This window comes from Equus quagga, chromosome 3, assembly GCF_021613505.1.
Source record: "Equus quagga isolate Etosha38 chromosome 3, UCLA_HA_Equagga_1.0, whole genome shotgun sequence".
In the NCBI taxonomy this organism is placed as follows: Eukaryota; Metazoa; Chordata; class Mammalia; order Perissodactyla; family Equidae; genus Equus; species Equus quagga.
The window spans coordinates 114,912,841-114,935,957 of NC_060269.1; the positions used below are offsets into that span (position 1 = coordinate 114,912,841).

A 23,117-nucleotide genomic window follows, 5' to 3' on the forward strand; every position below is an offset into this window, starting at 1 on the left:
TTTCAACTCATTTACAACTTTGATGTTTTACATGATAAAAAGGGGTAAGAATGTGAAATAACACCTTTTATCAGGATTATCTTTTTGTAAATAACGTCTCAGGTTATTTTTTTTTTTAATTTTGAGGAAGATTAGCCCTGAGCTAACATTGGCCTCCAATCCTCCTCCTTTTGCTGAGGACGATTGGCCCTGAGCTAACATCTGTGCTCATCTTCCTCTATTTTATATGTGGGACACCTGCCACAGCAAGGCTTGACAAGCAGTGCGTAGGTCTGCGCCCAGGATCCAAACCCGTGAAGCTCAGGCTGCCTAAGCAGAGTGTGTGAACTTAACCACTATGCCACCAGGCCAGCCCCACACCTCAGGTACATTTTTCCTATTATTTATAACTGCTCCTCTTGCAAAAAGCATCTAAAGCAATGGACTAAGATAAGATATCCAGAGGACAAAATTATGAAAAATAAGTATTTGAGGAGTTCTTGGCAAAAAGAATACAACGGTTAAGAGGAAAACAATTAATTGCAAGAATCGTGGCGTTATGGTTAAAAACCAGCAAATAGTAAAGGAGCAGCTCACTTATTCCTGGCCTTCATTTATACCCAGAAGATGCCCTGCATGCAAACAGTTGAGGGAATAGTTCGTTTCTATGAGTAAAAGTAGGGCCATTTATGAAGGTTTTATTTTGGCTCTAAAAGGCTATTTTGTGCTTAGTCACATAATAGCAAATAAAAAAAGTAGATTATCTAGGCAAAAATACTTTTCTGTACAGAAGTTCAAGCTCGCAAAATAACAATTCCCTTTTTGCAGGATTAGAATATTAAAATATTCATAGGACCAATTACATGTTCAACTCCCCAAAACACCACTTTTAACAAGCATGAGGTCAGATGTCACTTATGTTTAAAAAATGTGCTAAAAATCTATGACAATCAAACTTGGGTTGTGGGAGTCAATATTTGCTTTGAAAATCAGGCTCACTATTTGGTTGATCTGCCACCATTCATTTCCTTGAAAGCAATGAACATCAAGCCTGTGCACATGGTCTATTTCATCTGAAGTCTCTTCCCACGATTTCTTCTCCTTATCGCTATGATTTTGATGGCACCAGATAAGGTAGAAGATAGAAGACAGGGCCAGATCATGAAAGACTGAAAGTCATGTTAACTTTTGGTTTTCCTCCTAAGCGAATGGGAAAGATTTGAAACAGGGAAGTAACTGGATTTCAAAGCCTTATGTTACCGGTTTAGGTACGCCGTTTTCAGCAGTTTCATCCTCAATTCCAGATGGAGGATTAGCACTACAAACAAAAATAAGCGCACATGTCTGGTATTACTTTTCAGAAGTACAGATAGAGTATACTAGTATTTTTAAGCTATGCCTGATAGTTTCCTAAAAGTGTTGTCTCCACTGCCTGGTAGAAAATGATAAAAACTGCCTGTCTTATTCCACTATTCATAATGCCTTGCATAAAAACACATACTCAACATTGCAAGTAGAATGGAATTGCCTCCACAATTTATTAATATCAAATTTGAAATTTGACAGTAGTATATAATTTGAGTTCTTTTACATTTTTAAAACATGCATCACACTTAATCAATTTTACTTATCCTAAATCTTCATGGAACATCCACTATGTGCCAGGTACTACCGTAACTGCCAAGGATGATGTAACACACAGTTTCCAAGGAACTCAGATTTGTGGTATGATCACATTGTCTTTCTATATTCAGTTAACATGCATGCTTCTTCCTGGTTTTCTGTTTCTTGTGGAATGTTCTTTGTTGTATAAGAAATACTAAAAGAAGATTTAAAACTTATCTTAATGTAAGACTGCCTTCCAATTTGATACCAATAAGGAGCTCCAGACCTAATTTTGATGCATTAAAAAACTACTTTTTTAAGGCCAGTTAATAACTGAATTTGCCCTGTTACAACAAAATTGATATATAACAATAAAATATTTTTATTCTCACATGAGACTCAAGCATATGGCCATTAACCATCAAATAAAACTTTTAGTACTACAGTGTAATTGGTGTCTTATATATTTTTTCCCCCTCTAAGGAAGATTGGCCCTGAACTAACATCTGTGCCCATCTTCTTCTACTTTATATGTGGGATGCCTGCCACAGCATGGCTTGACAAATGGTGTGTAGATCCACAGCGGGGATCCAAACCAGACAACTCCAGGCTGCCGAAGCAGAATGTGTGAACTTAATGGCTGTGCCACCGGGCCGGCCCCCTTATATTTTTAATAATTATAATTTCAATGGTGGGAATTAACCTTTAACCTCATTTTATAGATAAGGAAATTGAAGTATAAAGCAACTAACTCACAATTATTTAGCAGCATTTCAAAGAAAAATGTCCAGATGTTGATATAGTTCAAAGCTCTTTTTATTAGATTTTTGCTAATTTCTTCTAAACTTCCCTTTCTATCAAGCAGTTTCTGTATAAGTCAGTTCAATCTCTACAGTGGTACTTTATAATACAATCTCCAAATAAAGCAAAATGAAGGACAAAACCCAAAAATGTATCTGTTACATTTTCAGTGTTCTACTGTTTGACCCAAGATGATAAATACGCAACTATAATTCTTCAGTATATTTACCTCCTGCTTAAATAAGCTTCTAGGTAGCTAGAAACAAGTTCAGCTAGCTTTTTACGTCACAAAGCATATGTTTAGCCAAAATTTGCATAGACAAAACATGACAAACTGGAGACAGTTTAATGCAATGGTTAAAAAAAGAAGAGATTTTAACAATTAACCCAGTCACAAAGAAGCTGGGGAAAACTCTAATAGTAAAGACTCAGCTCAGTTAGGGCAATGCAAGGATGTACCAAGCTGGATACTATAACACAGGTTTCGCAGAGGACTCTTCCCCAATAGATTTTTAATTCTCTATCACCATTAAAATGTTAGAAAACATGATAAACTTATAGACTTCTAGAAAAATAAAATTTTAAGGATAGATCTTTACCATAGGACAAAATAAACTTATTAGCTCTCCAAGTAAAGTTTTAATAAGGAATATAAAGATATTTTGTCAGTGATGCTCAAGGAAAGTAGAAGGCTTCTCTTCAATAAATTTAACCAAGCTGTGTATTGAGGAATTAAAATCAAAGAATGCTCAATCAGAAAATAAGTTTCGAGAATTGTAGCCAACTACTGATACAAACAGAAATTAATGGAATAAAGATTAGCTCGTAAACAACGTGTATTTGATTGTGAATCTGTACCGTTATCAATTAATTTCTTGACCAACTGAAAAATGCAGTATAAAGAAATAATTACTTTCATAATTATAAACTACACATCCCAACTCTGTGGTTAACTGAGATTAGGGTTAGAAACTAGGTTGGATATATAAATTTCAAAACTAAATGATAAAATTTCAGATGACATAAATGCAAAAATTCTCAACAAAATTTTGGCAACCCGAATTCAGCAATACATCAAAAGGATCATACATCATGATCAAGTGGGATTCATACCAGGGACAGAGGGATGGTTCGACATCCGCAAATCAATCAACGTGATACACCACATCAACAAACTGAGGAATAAAAACCATATGATCATCTCAACAGATGCAGAGAAAACATCTGACAAGATCCAACAGCCATTTATGATTAAAAACTCTGAACAAAATGGGGATAGAAGGAAATTACCTCAACATAATAATGGCCACATATGACAAACCCACTGCCAACATCATACTCAATGGGCAAAAGCTGAGCGCCATCCCCCTGAAAACAGGAACGAGACAAGGATGCCCTCTGTCCCCACTCTTATTCAATGTAGTACTGGAGGTTTTGGCCAGAGCAATTAGGCAAGAAAAAGGAATAAAAGGAATCCAAATAGGGAGGGAAGAAGTGAAACTTGCTGTTTGCAGACGACATGATCTTATATATAGAAAACCCTAAAGAATCCATTGGAAAACTTTTAGAAGTAATCAACAACTACAGCAAAGTGGCAGAGTATAAAATCAACTTTCAGAAAGCCGTAGCATTTCTATACTCTAATAACAAATTAACAGAAAAAGAACTCAAGAACACAATACCATTCACAATTCCAACAAAAAGAATAAAATACCTTGGGGTGAATTTAACTAAGGAAGTGAAAGACCTATACAATGAAAACTACAAGACTTTCCCAAAAGAAATGGATGGTGACATAAAGAGATGGAAAGACATTCCATGTACATGGATTGGAAGAATAAACAGTTAAAATGTCCATACTACCTAAAGCAATCTACAGATTCAACACAATCCCAATCAGAATCCCAAGGACATTCTTTACAGAAACAGAACAAAGAATCCTAAAATTCATATGGAGCAACAAAAGACCCCGAATTGCTAAAGCAATCCTGAGAAAAAAGAACAAAGCTGGAGGCATCACAATCCCTGACTTCAAAACATACTACAAAGCTACAGCAATCAAAACAGCATGGTACTGGTACAAAAACAGGTGCACAGATCAATGGAACAGAATTGAAAGCCCAGAAATAAAACCACACATCTATGGACAGCTAATCTTTGACAAAAGAGTTGAGGGCATACAATGGAGAAAAGAAAGTCTTTTCAACAAATGGTGCTGGGAAAACCGGAAAGCCATATGTAAAAGAATGAAAATCGACCATTCTTTCTCACCATTCACCAAAATAAACTCAAAATGGATTAAAGACCTAAAGTTAAGACCTAAAACCATAAGTCTTCTAGAAGAAAATATAGGCAGTACACTCTTTGACATCAGTATTAAAAGAATCTTTTCGGATACCATGTCTTCTCAGACAAGGGAAACAATAGACAGGATAAACAAATGGGACTTCATCAGACTAAAGAGCTGCTTCAAGGCAAGGGAAAACAGGATTGAAACAAAAAGACCACCCACTAATTGGGAAAAAATATTTGCAAGTCATTCATCTGACAAAGGATTAATCTCCATAATATATAAAGAACTCATACAACTCAACAACAAAAAAATCAAACAACCCAATCAAAAAATGGGCAGGAGATATGAACAGACATTTCTCCAAAGATATACAGACGGCTAATAGGCACATGAAAAGATGTTCATCATCACTGATCATCAGAGAAATGCAAACCAAAATTACAATAAGATATCACCTTACACCCGTTAGAATGACAAAAATAACCAAAACAAAAAGTAACAAATGTTGGCGAGGTTGTGGAGAAAAAGGAACCCCCATACACTGCTGGTGGGAATGCAAACTGGTGCAGCCACTATGGAAAACAGTATGGAGATTTCTGAAAAAATTACAAATGGAAATAACATAAGACCCAGCCATCCCACTACTGGGTATCTATCCAAAGAACTTGAAATCAGCAATTCAAAGAGACCCATGCACCCCTATGTTCATTGCAGCATTATTTACAATAGCCAAGATGTGGAAGCAACAAAGTGTCCATCAACTGATGATCAGATAAAGAAGATATGGTGTATACACACACACACACACACACACACACACACACACAAATGGAATACTACTCAGCCATAAAAAAGGATAAAATCGTCCCATTCACAACACCATGGATGGACCTTGAGGGAATTATGTTAAGTGAAATAAGCCAGATAGAGAAAGACAATCTCTGTATGACTCCACTCAGATGTGCAAGTTAAACATGTAGACAAAGAGAACAGATTAGTGGTTACCAGGGGAAAGGGGGGTTGGGGGGTGGGCACAAAGGGTGAAGTAGTGCACCTACAACACGACTGACAAACAATAATGTACAAGTGAAATTTCACAAGGCTGTAAACTATCATAACCTCAATAAAAATTAAAAAAAAATTTTCAGATGATATAATAATGAGTGAAACAAAAAAATGTCTTCCAATATAGGGGATATTTTTAAGTGAGGAAGAATACTCTAATTTCAGTACCCTCTAAGCTATTCCTATGTCCACTTCTCACTTCTTCCCTCCATTCAATTTTTTAAAGAACAGTTTTGAGATATAATTCACATACCACACAATCCACTCATTTGAAGTGTGTAACTGGTTTTTAGTATGTTTACAGAATAGTGAAACCATCACAACTATTTAATTTCAGAACATTTTCATCACCCCTATTTCATCACTAATATATAAAGGAGACTTTATATATTAGTAGTCACTCCCCATTTTCCTCTGTCCTCAGTCCTGGCAACCACTACTTTCTGTCTCTATGGATTTACCTATTCTGTACATTTAATAAAAATAGAATCATACTATAGTCTTTTGCGATTGGCTTCAGTTAGCATGTTTTCAAGATTCATCCATTTTATAACTCACATCAGTACTTTGTTATACTGTCAAATAGTATTCTATTGTATGGATATACCACATTTTCTCTCTCTATTCATTATTTGATGGACACTTGGGTTATTTCCATTTTTTAGCTATTACAAATAATGCTGCTATGAACATTCATGTACAAGTTTTTGGGCAGATGTATTTTTATTTCTCTAAGGTATATACCTAGAAGTAGAATTCCTGGGTCGTGTGCTCTGTTTAACCTTCTGAGGAACTGCCAGACTGCTTTCCAAAGTAGCTGCACCATTTTACATTCCTATCATCAGTGTATGAGGGTTCCAATTTCTCCACATCCTTACCAACACCTGTTACTATCAGTTTTTTTTTTATTACAGCCATCCTAGAAGGTGTGAGGTGGTATTTCCTCCACTTTTTAAACACAATATTCTTTAAAAGCTCTTTTTTTAACTACTCCTCCCCACTTATACTACACTAAGGCACCTGGTCAGCATATCCATATACTTGTATGCATAAGTTGTTCAAAAATTTAGAATTAAAAAAAAAGAAAGATTGGCAGGGGGCCAGCCCCGTGGCGGGAGTGGTTAAGTTCGCACACTCCGCTTTGGCAGCCCAGGATTTTGCTGGTTCAGATCCTGGGCACAGACATGGCACCGTTCAGTAATCCATGCTGAGGCGGCGTCCCACATAGCACAACCAGAAGGACCTACAACTAAAATACACAACTATGTACTGGGGGGGGGGTTGGGGAGAAAAAGCAAAAAAAGATTGGCAACAGTTGTTAGCTCAGGTGCCAATTTAAAGAAAAAAAAATTTAGAATAAGTTTCTGGCTCCTTGTATATGTTCTGTAAATGATATTCATACCTTTCTAGTAATCTAACAGAGAATCAATCTTACAACAAATTTTTTAATTCCACTTGGAATTTAAATACAAACATTGAAATTATAACTAAAGTGCACTGCACCATCAAAAATATTCATTGTAAAAGCAGTTAAAGGATTATTATTGAAACAAAATTTCTTTTAAGTTAAAACTTTTTCTAAGTAGTCTAATGGCTGTACTGTATACTACTGAGCCCACTTAAGTGTAAAAAGTCACTTAACAGTGAAAAATATTCAAATCCTTGCTTCAAAAACTTTGTCCCCTAAGCTACTAGCAAATAAACCAGAATTAACATAAGATTAGGTCCTGAAATAGAAATAAACTCTAAAGGATCCAACGTCTTCCAATCTTCAGTCAAAATGTTGTAATCAAGCCAATGATTATAAAGAAATAATTCTGACAATTTAATAGGAACCAATGTATCACACAATAAGCACCAACAAGAAATTTCACTAACCTGGCATTTTCTTCTTCTGGCCTTTCAACTTCATTTTCATCTACCAAAAAAAAACACATAAATAAATAAATAAATAAAATTACAAACAAACCATTCTTAAAGAAACCAGTATTATGAAAATCTGAAGTGATCATCACAAGCACTAACCTAGGTCCTTTGCCAAATCACTGTGCACATGCACGTCCCATGGGCCTATAAGCACATCCAAAGTTAGATCACCTTATAAATGACTTAACAAGATGTCTTTTATGAAAAAAAAAAAAAATCAGACTTTACTTCTATAAAAATAAGCTTACTTTAAGAGGTATTAAAGATTTCTAGATCTTTGCAAAAGATATCCTACACATTTACATTTCAGAGAGTATTAGTAACGCTAAATCTTGCCACCAAAGAAAACGAACTTATTTTACAAGTTTATCAAAACTAAAGTTTGTCAAAGTCACATCATCAAGGAGCTGCATGGTGCCCAAATGCGTACTTTTACTATACTATTCTAAAGACATCACGAATATATATTTTAAGCAAGGCACAAACATTAATTTTCAAGTCTAGTATCAGTGACAAGAAGGGACTGTGACCTGAAGTTAAAACCAGATGTCAAACAAGTCCCTTTCAAAAGGGAAGTACAAAATGCACTACGTTTATTTTGAGAAAAAGAAATACACAAGATGAAAACTCTTAGTCTAAGGGACATGAGGTACTTCGACGATGTGGGTTAAAGAGCAGTCTCTTAAAAAAGAAAAATTTCACCTTAATACAGGAGACATTCGGGGTTTTCTTTATGGGCCATAATGTATTCCATCTCTTTCTCTCTCTCTCTCAATTAATTATTTTTAAAGAACGACTTTCAGACAAGGAGGTACCCTTGCAGGTGCATTCCACACAAACTGACCATCAAGAAACAAGACGTTAGTTTTACAGCATCAACTTTATTTAGCTATTATTACAGAATGACTGTTTCCGGGAAAAAAGGGACAGGAAGGGCATCCTACAGCCAAGGGGCAACAGACAAACCAACACAGCTCAGAATCGATATAGGAAACACGAGGGAAGGGCGGAGGCGAGGCCGAGCCGCCCGCCCGGGAGGCGGGGAGGCGGGGGGCTGGGGCCCGGCCGGCCGCCGCGGGTGGGTGCGCGTCGGGGGCGGGGGCCGCGCGAGGAGCCCGAGGGGCGGGGGACGCGCACGGCGCGCTCGGCCTAGGTCAGGCCGGATCCGGCTCCCGACGAGAGGCCCCAGGCCGCGGCGTGAGGGGCCAGGGACGCCAGCCGTTTGCAGGCCGGCAGGGAAGGCCTGAGAGAACCCGGGAGAGAGAGAAGGGACAGGAAGTTCCGTACCGCCATAGAGCCACTCTTCCTCCTCATCCCCTCCGGTCCCGCCGCTCAGCTCCGACACTAGGCGCTCGACCTCGCCGGCCGACATGGCCGCCCCGAGCACCACTTAAAGGCGGCGTTCAATAGCCCTCTCCTACCCCGTCCCCAGCCTCGCTGCCCGGAGGCGCGAGAGAGGCGCAAACCCGCCGGCAAGCGAACGAGGAAAGCGCGAGACTCAAATCCAGGGGAGTCGGCCGCGGCGGCAGTGGCGGCAAAGGAGAAGACTCCAGGCCCGGTCTGCCTGCGCACGCGCAGAGGCACCCAAGCGGCGCGGCGTCTCTAGGTGGTTTTCCTTCCGCGGCGGCGGCCACCTGAACCTAGTTGCGCATGCGCACCGTAGTTGGCCCCGCCCCTATGGAAGCCTGGTTTGCTTGTTCAGCGTGGCTTTCTTCCCCGGCGTTCTGCGTTGGCTAGGGTTCCCCTCCCCCAACCTTCCCGCTAATAACCCGTATTGCCTTTGCCGGCGAGTACTTCATTGTTCCGTTCTATCCTTGTTGTCTCTTGTTAACCTTTTTTTCTGTTTTTGAATCGTCCGAAAGGCCTTATTTCATTCTTTACATGTTGTATCAGCCGTGATACAGAATCGTTACCATTCAGTTCCCTGTTTCTCATTAAGTAGGGAGGAAATCAATTCATGGCCACTTTCTTGAAAAATTAATTTTTAAAAGCAAAACAAAGCATTACAGTTAAGGTCAGAGACCACGTTATCCACTACTCCGCTTTCCAGAGGTAGCTCTCGTTACTTGTTTGGTGTGCATTATTCTGCAATTTTCTATACATTTACTTCAGGTGAGTTTTGTGTTGATTGGGAGAACCTGAGGTTAACGAGTGTTAAAGGGTACAGTACTGTGTATATCATTCAGCAATTTTTTTTTTAACTCAACAGTGTCTTCGAGATCCTTTCCATGTTGGTATATATCAAACGATGTCCATTTTTAAGTGCTTCATAATATCCATAGCGTGGTTCTCATAAAGCGATTATGGCTGTTTCCCTATTGACGTACATTTAGATTGCTTTTAACTTTTAACTTTAACACACACACAAAAACTGCAATGAAGATCCTTATAAATGACTTCTTGCAGAATTATACAAGTGTTTCTCCAAGATAGATCATAAAAGTAGGGGCAGTTTTATTTTAGTAGATAATGCCAAATTTTCTGGCCACTTTTGAGAACACATCTTTGAAGAAGATGACGTATGATGAGTCAAAACTGGTTCGTAACTATAACTACCTAGTCGCATGACCTCAGGTAATCAACCTCCCTATGTTTCAGTTTTCTCATCTATAAAATAGGAAAGCTGAATCAAATGATCTCTGACGTCCCTTTCAGTACTAACGTTTTGAAACAGGACACTCCCTTTTAAACAGAAAGAAAGGCATTTTAGTTTTAAAAATTAATCAGTGGGGTTACTTGCTTTCTAATAAAATATTGTTCTTTCATTTATTTGACAACTACTGAATATCTGCTCTTGAAGAACTTGGAAAATAAAGATATGAGGAAAACAGTTCCTGCCGTTAAGGAGCTCTCAATTTATTTAGAAAGACAGAAGAGTGGTAAACAATTAATTCTTCTGCAAGAGAAAAGGTGGATATGCTATAAGAGGAGCAAAAACAAAGTGTTTTCATCCCAACAATACCACAGAATCTCATGTTCTTTCTTTTTTTTTTTTTTGCATTTCATGTTATTTAAACAAATCATATGGTTTTAATCCCCCTTACCTTTGAACACTCCTGTACCTGTTATTCCCAGTCTCCCTTATGTGTTTAGGATAATCCTTTGCATCTTTCCTTTTTTTGTGTGTGTCAGGAAGATTGACCCTGAGCTAACATCTGTGCCAATCTTCTTCTACTTTATTTGGGATGCTGCCACAAGGTGGCCTGAGGAGTGGTGCCAGGTCCACACCCAGGATCAGAACCTGCAAACCCTGGGCCGTGGAAGCAGAGCCCAGGGAACATAACCACTATGCCGCTGGGCCAGCCCCATCTTGCATCCTTCTGAACTCTGTTGAGTTGTAATCAGCTGTGTGAAATCTTTCCTAAATTCTTCTTCGTCTCCTCCCTTTATTTATTCAATAAATAAATTCAAATTTTATTTCTGGAGTGTCCACCAGTGTCAGGAACTGTTCTAGGCTATGTAGATTTGGCAGTGAGTAAAACAAAAACAAAGTCCTCCTCTCATGAAGCTTTCATTCTAATGAGGAAGATAGCCAATAAACATAAATGTCTAATATGTCAAGTGGTGGTAAAGATTGCAAAGAAGAGTAAGCAGGATGGGAGAACTCAGAGCAGAGTGGTGAAGAGGGAGAGGGCGCAATTTTGTATCATGTGGTCAGGGAAAGCTACTCTCATAAGGTGATGTAAGAGTAAAGACATGAATGAAGAGAAAAATGAAGCCCTGTGGATTTCTAGGTGAAGTCCTATCAGACTGAGGGAACAGGAAATGCAAAGGTCCTGAGGTAGAGGCATACTTAGTGTGTTCAAGGAACCCAAAAGATAGCTGGAGTGGAGTGAGGGAGAAAGAGGATATAGATGAGGTCAGAGTTATTGGGGGTGATTAGGGCAGACCTAATCACTCTCTTCTAGACCCTGTGCTGCTTCTGTGACACGTACCTATCATATCATATAGTAATTATTTGACTACTTATCTGTTTTCCTAAGGTTCGTCATTAGACCGAGTCCTCCCTCAAACACGGCATTTTTTCATATGTCACTCTCGTTCCCTGTATGGTGCTGACTACTTATTAGATCTTCTTGGCCTTTACTGACACTAATGGAATGAAGATTTTACATTCTACTTGGAAGTATCATAAGGTAATCACTTATAGTTCTATTTATCTTTCTGTTTGTCATTCCATGAGTCTATAATGAACTTTGGTGGTTTCATGGGAGAACCACTTGCCTATTGCTGAGCAGCCTCTTTCTCCTTTCAGGTGCCTGAAATGAGCTTCTTTCAAGGCATTACTTAAACTGAACTGAAGAACTGATGAATAATAATTGATGCATCAGAATTGCCTTCATTATGGAGGTAGCATTTGAGCTAAGCTTTGAAAATGAAGATTTCCGCAAGCAGAGAAGCCCATAAATCACTAATAACCACTTTTAAAATGCCTCTTCCTTCTTGCTTCCAACTGAGTTCCTTGTGTGGATAAGTGTCTTTAGTTAAAGGAGTCTTTATCTCTCTCCTCACCAGAAGAGACTTCAAAGACAGGTAGTTCGAAGATATTTAATAAAGTTATGACCTTATCAAATTACAATACTTCATATATTTTGATTATATTTGTATTATGTTCAAATATTTAAAGAGTGGGGATTTTTTGTGATCTGTTGGTTCTCGGTGAAAAAACAACAAAGCATCAGTTTTAATATATCTATCTCTGAGAAGTACTGAAAGGGAATGCTTGGTAGATGACGATTAAAATGATGACAAAGACGTAAAGATCAAATAAGAGTGCCTCCCTCAGTATCTAGTAGATACGAAGTCGCAAGTATTCATAAATGTGTTTTGAACAGATAGGGCATTTAGGCTCAACTGTGCTATTTGCTGCCAACTTTAAACACGTCCCTTAAATCTCAATGTTCCTCACTTTCCTCACCAGTAAATTGATATGTTAAAATAACATTTCATACCCACTTCTTGGGAGGATAACAGAGCTAAAATGAGGTTTCAAATGTCAAATCATTTGACAAGTGAGAGGCAAGTGGGTGGTGTGTTATGGTTTAGACCTTTCGTTCTGTGAACAATCTGAATAACTGCATGTGTGTATAGCTTTTCTTCCTCTCTAGAGACTTCCATGAGGAATTAAGCCCCAAGTATCCATCTTCCTCTGTACTCTGACATATTTTAACAATAAATTTTATATTACTAGTTATTTCTGGAAAATTGTATCATCTCCTGTTCACATCTATACTGTTATATAGACCGTACACTCTTTAAGGGTGAGAACAAAATTTATTTATATCAGTATTCACCAGATCCTCTCTTACAATGTCAAGCACACGGAATGTGCTTAGTAAATCCTTAAGTTAAGTGTTGATCATGCATATGGAGGACTTTGAAATAAAGCGAAGGGAGATATGCTTGATTTTATGAAGAATGGGAAATAACCGCTGGCTGTTTTGAGCAGAGAAGTAAAAATTACATTTAAATAAGGTAAATCTGGTGATCTTAAGCATGTAATTTTGGCAGGAATTCATTTGACTCTGCCATAATATCTAAGGGCAAGAAACGGAAGGAAGAAAATTCTGACGCATATAACATGGATGAACCTTGAGAATATTATGCTAAGTGAAATAAACCAGTTACAAAAAGACAAATATTGTATGAGTTCAATTATATGTGATATCTAGAATAGTCAACTCATGGAAACAGAAAGTAGAATGATGGTTGCCAGGGGGAGGGGAATTGTTGTTGTCTAATGGATATAGAGTTTCAGTTTTGCAAGATGAAAAAGTTCTGGAGATCCGTTGCAGGACATTGTGAAAATACTTAATGCTACTGAATGTACACTTAAAAATGGTTAAGATGGTAAATTTTATATCTGTCTTTTGTCACAATTAGAAAAACAGACAAACAAATAAATACATGTTCCAACTGAACTCAGTATATTTTCCCCCCAGTCCGCTTCTCTTTTGGTTTTCCAAATCTCAGTGACTGCCATTTACCAGTCACTCAGGCAGAAAACTGGGCATTAACCTGAACTACTCTCTCTGCCTCACTCTCTGTCAATCCCGTCATTAGATTTTTTGGCTCTATCTTCATGACATCTCCTTAGACACCCCTCACTGCCCATCCCCTTTATTGGTATCCTTATCTAATCTGGCCCTAGTGGTTGCTGTCACTGTTTCCTAACCGCTCTCCCTGCCCTATGTCTTACTAGGATCTTTTCTTTTATCAACTCCAGATGTGGACAAATTTTTTCTACTCCTCAAAATATTTTAATAGTTCCCCATTGGCTGCTACTGTTTAGAATCGAAAATAAGATTCATCCTGATCTACTCCCTTCTTTTCTAGTTCCTAGCTCCTATTTCTTCTTGGGTCTCTCTTCATGCAGTGCACTCCAGCTATACTAAACTGTAATTCTAGAGAACACATTGTACGGTTTCATGCGTCTATGGCTTTGTTCGTGCTGCACTCTCTGCCAGGACTGCCAGGAATGCTCCTCCCCATCCTGTCCACCTGATGAACACCTGACTTTCTTTCAAGGCAACTCAAAACTCATGTCCTATATGAAACTTCTTTTGACCACTTCCCTTTTCCCCTCACCAAGTCAGAATTTATTTTTCTTCCTTTGTAATTCTTATACATTAAAAAAAAGTCACTGCTTTTGCTACATTTTGTTGCAGTTGCTTGCTGTACATGTGGCAGTACTTTTATTTCAGATTCTTTTGAAGGCAGGGCTGTTGCTTATTTCTCTTTATCTCCTCAATGTCCAACAGTGTCTTGAATATTGTACATTTCCATTAAGAGTTGGTTGACTATATTATTTATTATATGGATATGAATTGAACATTTATTCAATGAACATTTATTCAATGAACATTTATTAAATACGTATTATTTTCTAGTGTTGGGGATACCAGACCTGTAGTGCACAATCTAGCAGAACAGGTATCTTAAGGAAAACAGGTATGTTAAGACTTACCCCATGATATGGCAAGTACTTAGCGGAGGTATCAACTGTTGTGTGTTGAGGGGATGAGGGAGAGGAGAGAGTGATGGTACTGGTGATAGTGAGTTAGGAAAACTCTCACATGGAAGGTATCATTAGAATGATTATTTTTGGTAGGAGTTTACCAGGTGTAAATTCTTTGTAGATCAGGAAATTTATTTTATTAATCATTGTATCTTTGGAGCCTAGCACAGTGTATACTTAGTAAATGCTTAATAAATCATGGTTGAATGAATGGAACCCATGAAACATTCAGGGCTCAATCTGTTGACTTCATTGTGTAGGTATATAATGTTCCAGGCTGGAAGTAGCTGGAGAAAATTGAGAAATTATGAACGATTTTGGTGGCAATTGAAGGAATCTGGCTGTGTCCTCTAGTCAATTGGGCCAGGACAGGCTTTGAATCAGGAAAATAGTAGGACCAGCTTAGTTTATTAGGAAGAAAACTGAACTGGAGAGGGAAGAGATGGAAAACTGGGAAATGATGGGAGATCATTGCAATTGTCCAGGTGATTGATGATGGTGGGTTAAGGCTGTGACAGCAAGGATGAGGAGATGGGGCTGGATTCCAGGATTTTTGAAGCAGATCAAGATTTGGTGACAATGAGGGGGCCGGCCTGGTGGCGCAGCGGTTAAGTTTGCGTGTTCGGCTTCTTGGTGGCCCTGGGTTCGCCTGTTCGGATCCCAGGTGCGGACATGACACTGCTTGGCAAAAGCCATGCTGTGGTAGGCGTCTCACATATAAAGTTGAGGAAGATGGACATGGATGTTAGCTCAGGTCCAGTCTTCCTCAGCAAAGAGAGGAGGATTGACAGTAGTTAGCTCAGGGCTAACCTTCCTCAAAAAAAAAAAAAAAAAAGATTTGGTGACAATGAGACAAATGAGGGAAGGTGGAGAAAGTGAAAATGAAACCAGTAGGTTTGTTATGAGGCCTGTGTGCAATAACGTATGTGACGGCAATCTATAAACTACAAAACATTACAGTTGGTTGTTTTATCTTCTCTGGCTACTCTACGTTTAGATGGGGTAAGTGGCTGTATTTTTAAAGAGATGTGTTCATATCCAAGGAAGATATAAAACTTCGGATTCACAGGGGCAGGGAAAGGTAATCTCAGAAGACTGGGAGGGGAAAAGAACGCAGTTCGGCTAATTCCTAGGCAGCTCCTTCTCAACTCCCCGAACTTTCGAGGTACCCCAGAGCCAGGGAGCCCTGCCCACTTCTGCTTCCCAGTCTTCAGCATCCTTCCAGGAGCCCGGTCTTCTCGCTAGCCAATCACGCTCGTTGACGTCATCACCGTGCGCGGTCAATAGATGAGTCGGAGGCGGCACCACGTGTACTGTGTTGACTGTCAAAGTCTCAGGGAGCCCAATTCCCGGAAGCTGTGAGTTCTGAAAGAAGTTCCTGCAATTGAGTGCCCGCGCTTGCGAATTCCCAACTATGAGCGACCCGGGTGTGTTGTCCTTTACCCACCAAGGCTGGGAGCAGGTGCTGGCCAAAGTGAAACGGGCCCTGGTCTACCTGGACGCTGCCTGCGCCGAGAGCCTGCACTGGGGCTGCGGATCCACGCGGCTCTTGGAGGCGGTGGGGGGTCCTGCGTGTCACCTGCGGGAGTTCGAGCCCACCGCAGTTGGTGGCGGAGCCGAGCAGCCCAAGGCGGTGTTTGTGCTGAGCTGCCTGCTGAAAGGCCGTACCGTGGAGACGCTACGGGACATCATCTGCCGCAGTCACTTCCAGTATTGTGTGGTGGTCACCGCCGTGAACCACGCTGTCCATCTCACGGCTAATCACGTGCCGGCGGCGGCAGCGGCCGAGCTAGAGGGGCAGCAGCCGGTCTTCGAGCAACTGGAGGAGAAGCTGTGTGAGTGGATGGGCAACATGAACTACACCGCTGAGGTGCTGCACGTCCCGTTGTTGCTCGCCCCTGCTGCTCCCCACCTTGCCTTGACTCCAGCCTTTGCTTCCCTTTTTCCACTGCTACCCCGGGATGTGCATCTCCTTAACAGTGCCCGGCCGGACAAGAGGAGGCTGGGAAGCCTGGGTGAGGTGGATGCCACTGCCCTGCCCCCTGAGCTGCTACTGCAGATCAGGTGCCTGGTGTCAGGCCTCAGTTCTCTGTGCGAGCATTTAGGGGTACGGGAGGAGTGTTTTGCTGTAGGTTCCCTCAGTCGGATCATCGCCGCAGATCTGGCCAATTATGCCCCTGCCAAGAACAGGAGGAAGACTGCCGCAGGCAGGGCATCGGTGGTCTTTGTGGACAGAACTCTGGATCTCACCGGTAAGTGGGATTGCTGTGGAGATCTTCATAATCATTCTCCAAGGTGGGACTTTCATTGATTCAGCATATTTTATTGACCTCTCACTGTATGTCAGGTTGAGGACACAAAGATGCACTAGATGGACGCAGTCCCTGATTTCACAGAGTTCATAGTCTAGAGGTAAATTAGTCATTAGCAATAGCAAATTAGCAATTACGATCAATTTGTTAAATGCTGTAATGGGTAAATACATCTTCAACATGCACTGCCTTCTTATACAACTGCATCTAGCCCAAGAGACTGGAAAAATGGAATTATGTTGACATCCAGGAGAACTGTCCACCTGGGAACCTTTTAGAAATGTGCAGATGCCAATATTCACAACAACCCTTCGTAAGAGGGTTCTAATATATTGGAGAGGTGTTAACAGATGACCTAGTGTAAGGAAACTGTACAACACTTAGTTGAGTTTTAGATTTCTTTAAATGAGCGTTAATAAATGAGGCTGAACTTAAACATCACCAGAAAATGAGATTAAATAGAATTGTAGAAAATAATTGCAAATGTTTGTTGATTGATTCTTAGCTCTCATTCTGTTGAAGACTGGGTAGATAATATCAAATTATAGTAATATATTTATTTATACACATAAGGAACAAATGTAACTCTTAAAATAAGTGAAGGAAAAACACTTTCTGGTACTTGATGTGTGCATTTATTTTCAAAAGTCAACTTTGTTGTTCTCTAATTAGGTAGATATAATGCTGCTAGTAGTAAAGGCTGGCCACACCCAAGTTCAGGGAGAATAATCAGGAAACTGACATTGGTAAGAGTTCTTTTTACTAGGTCAGAAAAAAAGCTGAATGAAATTATAAAAACCACAATAAAGTGTATTTGTGTTTTTGGCCTTATAAGATTAATTTTCAGTTCATAAAATAGAAAGTAAGCTAAATGGTAATGCTGAAATGTAAGCTTAATTATGTAATTGGAAAAACCAGGTTTCCAGTCTGTCACTGTGATTTAAATATGAGTAATGATTGTAACATCCCAGAACTCTTAGGGGATTAAAAAGTACCTAATGGGGGCCAGCCCGGTGGTGCAGCAGTTAAGTTTGCACGTTCCGCTTCGGTGGCCCAGGGTTCACCAGCCCGGATACCAGGTGGGGACATGGCACTGCTTGGTAAGCCATGCTGTAGAAGATGGGCACGGATGTTAGCTCAGGGCCAGGCTTCCTCAGCAAAAAGAGGAGGGTTGGCAGTAGTTAGCTCAGGGCTAATCTTCCTCAAAAAAAAAAAACACACACACACACACAAAAAAGAGAAGGCAGAGTGGGTGGGATAAGGGAGTATCTCCGGGACCCAACATATTTACCTATCTGCTGGTGCATAGAGCCAAGTTTGATTTGTGGTTCCCTCTGAACCCAATCACCTCTGGCATCATGTACCCAAGAAATGGTCTATGACCTACTTTCCATTTTAAAATTATGACATATTCTCCTTCAGAAGGGATCAAAATTATTGCTGGCCGATAGAGGGTAGATTTTGGAGGATAGATTCTAACTGGGACTAGTTTGTTACTGTGGTCCTAATAACTTAGAAATTTAAGTCTTTTTAATGGCTATCTTTTGGGTAATCATCCAAACTATCTTCCAAATGATCAGCTTAATAGTTCATTTGTGTCAAAGATGTTTCAACATAGTGTTATGATGCCGTATTAGTGATATTCAGGGTTGATTTTCAGTTGGTACATAGCTGTATTGTCAAACCAGTTTTTTACACATTAAAATCCTTCTATACTAGTGAGTAAAGAGAAATCTTATACTTATTGAAACCACAAGCCGCCTAATGCTGTTGCCCAGTGGAGGTCAGTGATAGGGCCTGGAGGTGCTGAGCGTACTGAGGCAGTGGTGGAAGTTCATGGCGGTACTGATAGTTGTGGAGATACAGCATTTGTCTTCTGCTCCAGCGTGGCCCAAACAAAATTGAATGGGGTGGTAGGGTAGGTGGTGTTGGTGGCATTATTGTTGGCGTGAGTGCTCTCTGTCCTTGGTCCAGGCTCTGGCATCTAGGAGCATACCTGATCACCATGCTCAAAGTTTTTTGCAGATCTGTCCTGGATGCAACAAGCATAAGGAGCTGGGGAGCTCATGACTATAAAGTTAATGGAGTAGTTGTTACAAGGGTTTGGTGTGGTTTCTTACATCAAATTGTGGCTTAGATTGGGGCATTGTTGAGCCAGTTGATATGTGCAGCATACAAAAGATTACACCAATAATTTCTAAAAATCAAAGGTGATTTGGAAATGAATGGAATGACTTGAATGATTTGAATTTCAATTTAAATTACTTGACAGCAGTTTTAATATAGAGACCAAAAGGAAACACATTTTTTAGTTTTTGATTTAGATTTTACTTTGTATACATATACCTTAATGTATGTTGTTAAATATTTTGGATACCATTCTTGGTGATTTACCATGGGAAGATTTATATACTTCATCTCTTCTTCGAGGTAAAATTGGCACTACCAAAAATAACTTCCAATATTTCATAAATATTCGACAGTAACATTGTGCTTAGGATATAGACAAGTTTCTTTCTCATCTTTTTGTTATCATCTTTGCTGAAAGTACTATCACTTTGTCCAACAGTTGGTTTGTTTTTTCGGTAAACATTTATTGAGTGCCTACTGTGTGCCGAGCATTGTCCCAGTGAGGGAAACAGTGGTGAACAAGACAGACAAGTTCTTTCCTCTCCTGAAGCAGTTGATAAGCCCTCAGGACTTAAAAATATAGAAGTTTGTTGTAGTTGTTTGAGAAGCAAATGACCACTGATGTGTGTGCTGTGATTTCAACTTACTTTCACCGTGTCTAGACCGCCCAGAAGCTTGGGCCCCTGCAGAGTGCTTCAGGCACATTTGCATAGGAAATTTAAGTACAACGTTCTATGGATTGTTCTGCCTTCTGATTTGTTTTGAGGGACACTTAAAAAGATAGATATGGCACAACCAGAAGGACCTACAATTGGGGTGTGCAACTGTGTACTGGGGGGCTTTGGGGAGAAAAAAAAAAAAGGTTGGCAGCAGATGTTAGCTCAGGTGCCAATCTTTAAAAAAAAAAAGGTAGACATGATTTATGATTCTCTAAAAGGTTTGAATCTGGTTTCCCTTCCATTCTTTTCTGGCTCTTAAGATCAACTAGTATACTTTGCTAGTGGTATTCAAGCTCAAAATTGAAAGATGGGAGATGGCAGTAACTCTGGGAATTAAATTTCCTCTCTTGGTTCAATTCTTCTGAATTTTGGTTTCATGTAAACTTTTAAATTAAATCCATTCAATTAAAGATTAACTTCCAATCCAATGGATGGTTCTTAATTCTGGGATTATGATACACTGTTGCATTTATATTTGCTTTAAAATGTGGTTACATATTATTATTATTATTATTTTTTTTAAAGATTGGCACCTGCCTAACAACTGTTGCCAATCTTTTTTTTTTTCTGCTTTTTCTCCTCAAATCGCCCCAGTACATAGTTGTATATTTTAGTTGTGGGTCCTCCTAGTTGTGGCATGTGGGATACTACCTCGGCGTGGCCTGATGAGCCGTGCCACTTCTGTGCCCAGGATCCGAACCGGTGAAACCCTGGACCGCTGAAGCAGAGTGCACGAACTTAACCACTTGGCCACGGGGCTGGCCCCCACATTATTTGTTAAAGTATTGAAATGTGAAACTATTAATAATGGCTAAAATTTGAGAGCACACTACTTTTCTCAGCACTCTACATATATAAACTCCTTTAATTTTCACAGTACTTTTTTGAGGTAAGTATTATAATTATTCTCATTTTGCAGATGAGGAGACTGAGGCTTGGAGAGTTAAGTAACTCATCCAAGATCACACAGCTGGTAAGTGGCACAGTCAGGGTTTGAACCTTGGCAGTTTGCTCCAGAGCCTGTGCTCATAACCTCTCTCATATGTGCGGCTATGGACAAAAGTTTGAGAACCCTTGTCCTGGATAGTAGAGGTAGTGCTGATGTTGTGTCCAGAAGCGAGCAGCTTCAGAGTCTAAGCATAGTTGTTGGACTCTGGTGCTGCCTTAGTGTTCAGAAAAGTGATTTATCCTTTCTACCCCTATCTGATTTTCCACAAAAAGCGAAGTACCAACTAATATCTTCATTTTAGAGTTCAGAGGATACTGTTTAAAGTAAACATAGGTATGAGACATAATTGAGAAGCCATATAAGGCTCCGACTAGATTACTGGTCTTAGATCCGGAGCAGTATAATAACTTCAAGTCCTAGCTTTGTGACTTACTTGCTGTTTGATCCTCATTGAACCTTTTGAGGGCTTTCTTATTTGTAAACAGGGGAAAATAGCAACCTTAAAGGGCTGTTGGGAAGATATAAAATCATCCATCCATTCATTCGTTCAATATGTAATTAATATGGTGGGTAAGAGATTAAAAAGTGAGGATTTCCATTTTAGATAGCCTAGCTAGGGAAGGCCTCTCTGAGGATGTGACATTTGAGTGGAGACTGAAAGAAAAAGAAGCAGAACATGTAAGACCTAGGGGCCAGCCCAGTGGTGTAGCGGTGAAGTTCTCACGTTCCACTTCGGTGGCCCGGGGTTCACAGGTTTGGATCCCAGGTGTGGACCTACACACTGCTTGTCAAGCCTTGCTGTGGCAGGTGTCCCACATATAAAGTAGAGAAAGATGGGCATGGATGTTAGCTCAGGGTCAGTCTTCCTCAGCAACAGCAGATGTTAGCTCAGGGCTAACTTCCTAAAAAAAAAAAAAAAAAAAAGGAACGTATAAGACCTAGGGAATGACAAGTGCAAAGGATCTCAGGTGGGAATATGTTTGACATGTTTGAGGAACAGTAGGAGGCCAGTGTGGCTCCCTTCAGCTTGCCCTCCAAACAATGAGGGCCAGTGATAGGAGGTGAAGTTGAAGAGACAAGCAGAGGAAATGCATTGTAAAGTAAGGACTTCAAGTAAAAGCCAAAGTCTGATGGGAAAGTTGGAGGGTTGTGAGCTGTGATGTGACATGATCAGATTTATGTTACACAGAATCGTGTATGTGAGGAGTGAGGAATGGAGGTAGAGCCTCAATATGTGGTAGCTGCTGCTACTATCTAGGTTGTGTAGTAGGCATGAGTGGTTAGTTACAGTAGTCTTATCTCTGCCCCTTCCTAGTCCTTGGGCCAGTTGCCTAACTGAAGGGTCTCAGTTTCCTGATCTGTAAAATGAGGATAATAAGAGTACCCACTCAAAGAGTGGTTGAGAGGGTAAATTAAGTTAACACATCTAGTTTCCAGAACAATGCCTGCTACATAGTCAGCACTGGAAAAATGTTTATTATTTTTTTATTAATTAACGATATGCATTTAAAATGGTTTAATGTTTTATTCTTTTAAAGGTAATTTTTCCCCCAGGTGTAAGACTAAAATCATAAATGCAAGAATAATTTGCCACACATATAACCCAGAAGAATTCTATTACTTGACCTCGTACCCACCATTAAAGGAAATGAGAGTTGGTTAGAATTAACTATTTGTCAGGAACTATATTCTGTCATACCTAGAGAAAAAAAAATGAAGTGAAAGATTCCTCCTGTATGATCCTGCAAGATCACTACAATTTTAGTTATTTAGGAGAGTATAAAGAATGGTTTGGGTGATCTCTATTCATTTCATAAATATTTTTTGAGCAACTTTTGTGTGCAGCCTCTGTGCTAGGTGATAGTGACATAAAACCTCCCTACTCAGTGACTCCTGGGGACTGGTAGCTTCAAGCTCAACTGGAAGTGAATTAAAAACACACAATCTCAGGCCTAACCCCAAATTTGTGAATCAGAATCTGTGTTTTAACAAGATCCCCAGGTGATTTGAATATGCAGTAAAGTTTGAGAAGTGCTGATACAAAGATCAAACAGTCAAAGCTCTGGTTTATGAGGAACTCACAGTCTAATGAAGAAGCAGAAAGCTCAGCTAATTGGAGTATGAATGATACGTGCCTTCATAGGGTTTAGGTACAAAATACTCGTTTAAGGGGTAGCCATTCCTAGGCCAGTGGTTCTCAACTTGGTTTCACATTTGAACCACCCCAGAAAGTCTTTTTTTTTTAGGAAGATTAGCCCTGAGCTAACATCTGCCGCCAATCCTCCTCTTTTTGCTGAGGAAGACTGGCCCTGAGCTAACA

The 23,117-nt window shown here is 39.8% G+C and overlaps 2 protein-coding genes and 1 long non-coding RNA gene across 18 annotated transcripts in view; 2 read left to right on the forward strand and 1 right to left on the reverse strand.

The window, feature by feature from the left end:
• LOC124236887 (pre-mRNA 3'-end-processing factor FIP1) overlaps window positions 1–9,240 on the reverse strand; it is a 71,861-nt gene extending 62,621 nt beyond the window's left edge. For 4 of the 16 annotated variants that reach the window (XM_046655851.1, XM_046655845.1, XM_046655846.1 and 1 more), the window contains exons 1-4: window positions 8,957–9,239; window positions 7,769–7,813; window positions 7,622–7,661; window positions 1,240–1,297 (exon numbers count right to left, since the gene is read on the reverse strand). In XM_046655851.1, coding sequence (XP_046511807.1) covers window positions 1,240–1,297; window positions 7,622–7,661; window positions 7,769–7,813; window positions 8,957–9,041 — 228 coding nt within the window. In that variant the 5' untranslated portion in view covers window positions 9,042–9,239. Of the gene's footprint in view, window positions 1–1,239; window positions 1,298–7,621; window positions 7,662–7,768; window positions 7,814–8,956 lie in introns of all 16 variants that reach the window. The other 12 variants (XM_046655855.1, XM_046655849.1, XM_046655850.1 and 9 more) reach the window with 5 other exon arrangements.
• Window positions 9,143–12,121, forward strand: LOC124236891 (uncharacterized). The gene is made up of 3 exons (XR_006887868.1): window positions 9,143–9,275; window positions 11,653–11,805; window positions 11,925–12,121. It is a non-coding gene; the product is annotated as an uncharacterized LOC124236891 (long non-coding RNA).
• Window positions 12,122–16,010: 3,889 nt separating this feature from the next.
• The window catches only part of LOC124237544 (sec1 family domain-containing protein 2), a 395,727-nt gene continuing 388,620 nt past the window's right edge, over window positions 16,011–23,117 (forward strand). Inside the window, exon 1 of the mRNA XM_046657300.1 lies at window positions 16,011–16,939. Coding sequence (XP_046513256.1) covers window positions 16,102–16,939 — 838 coding nt within the window. The 5' untranslated portion in view covers window positions 16,011–16,101. The remainder of the gene's footprint in view (window positions 16,940–23,117) is intronic.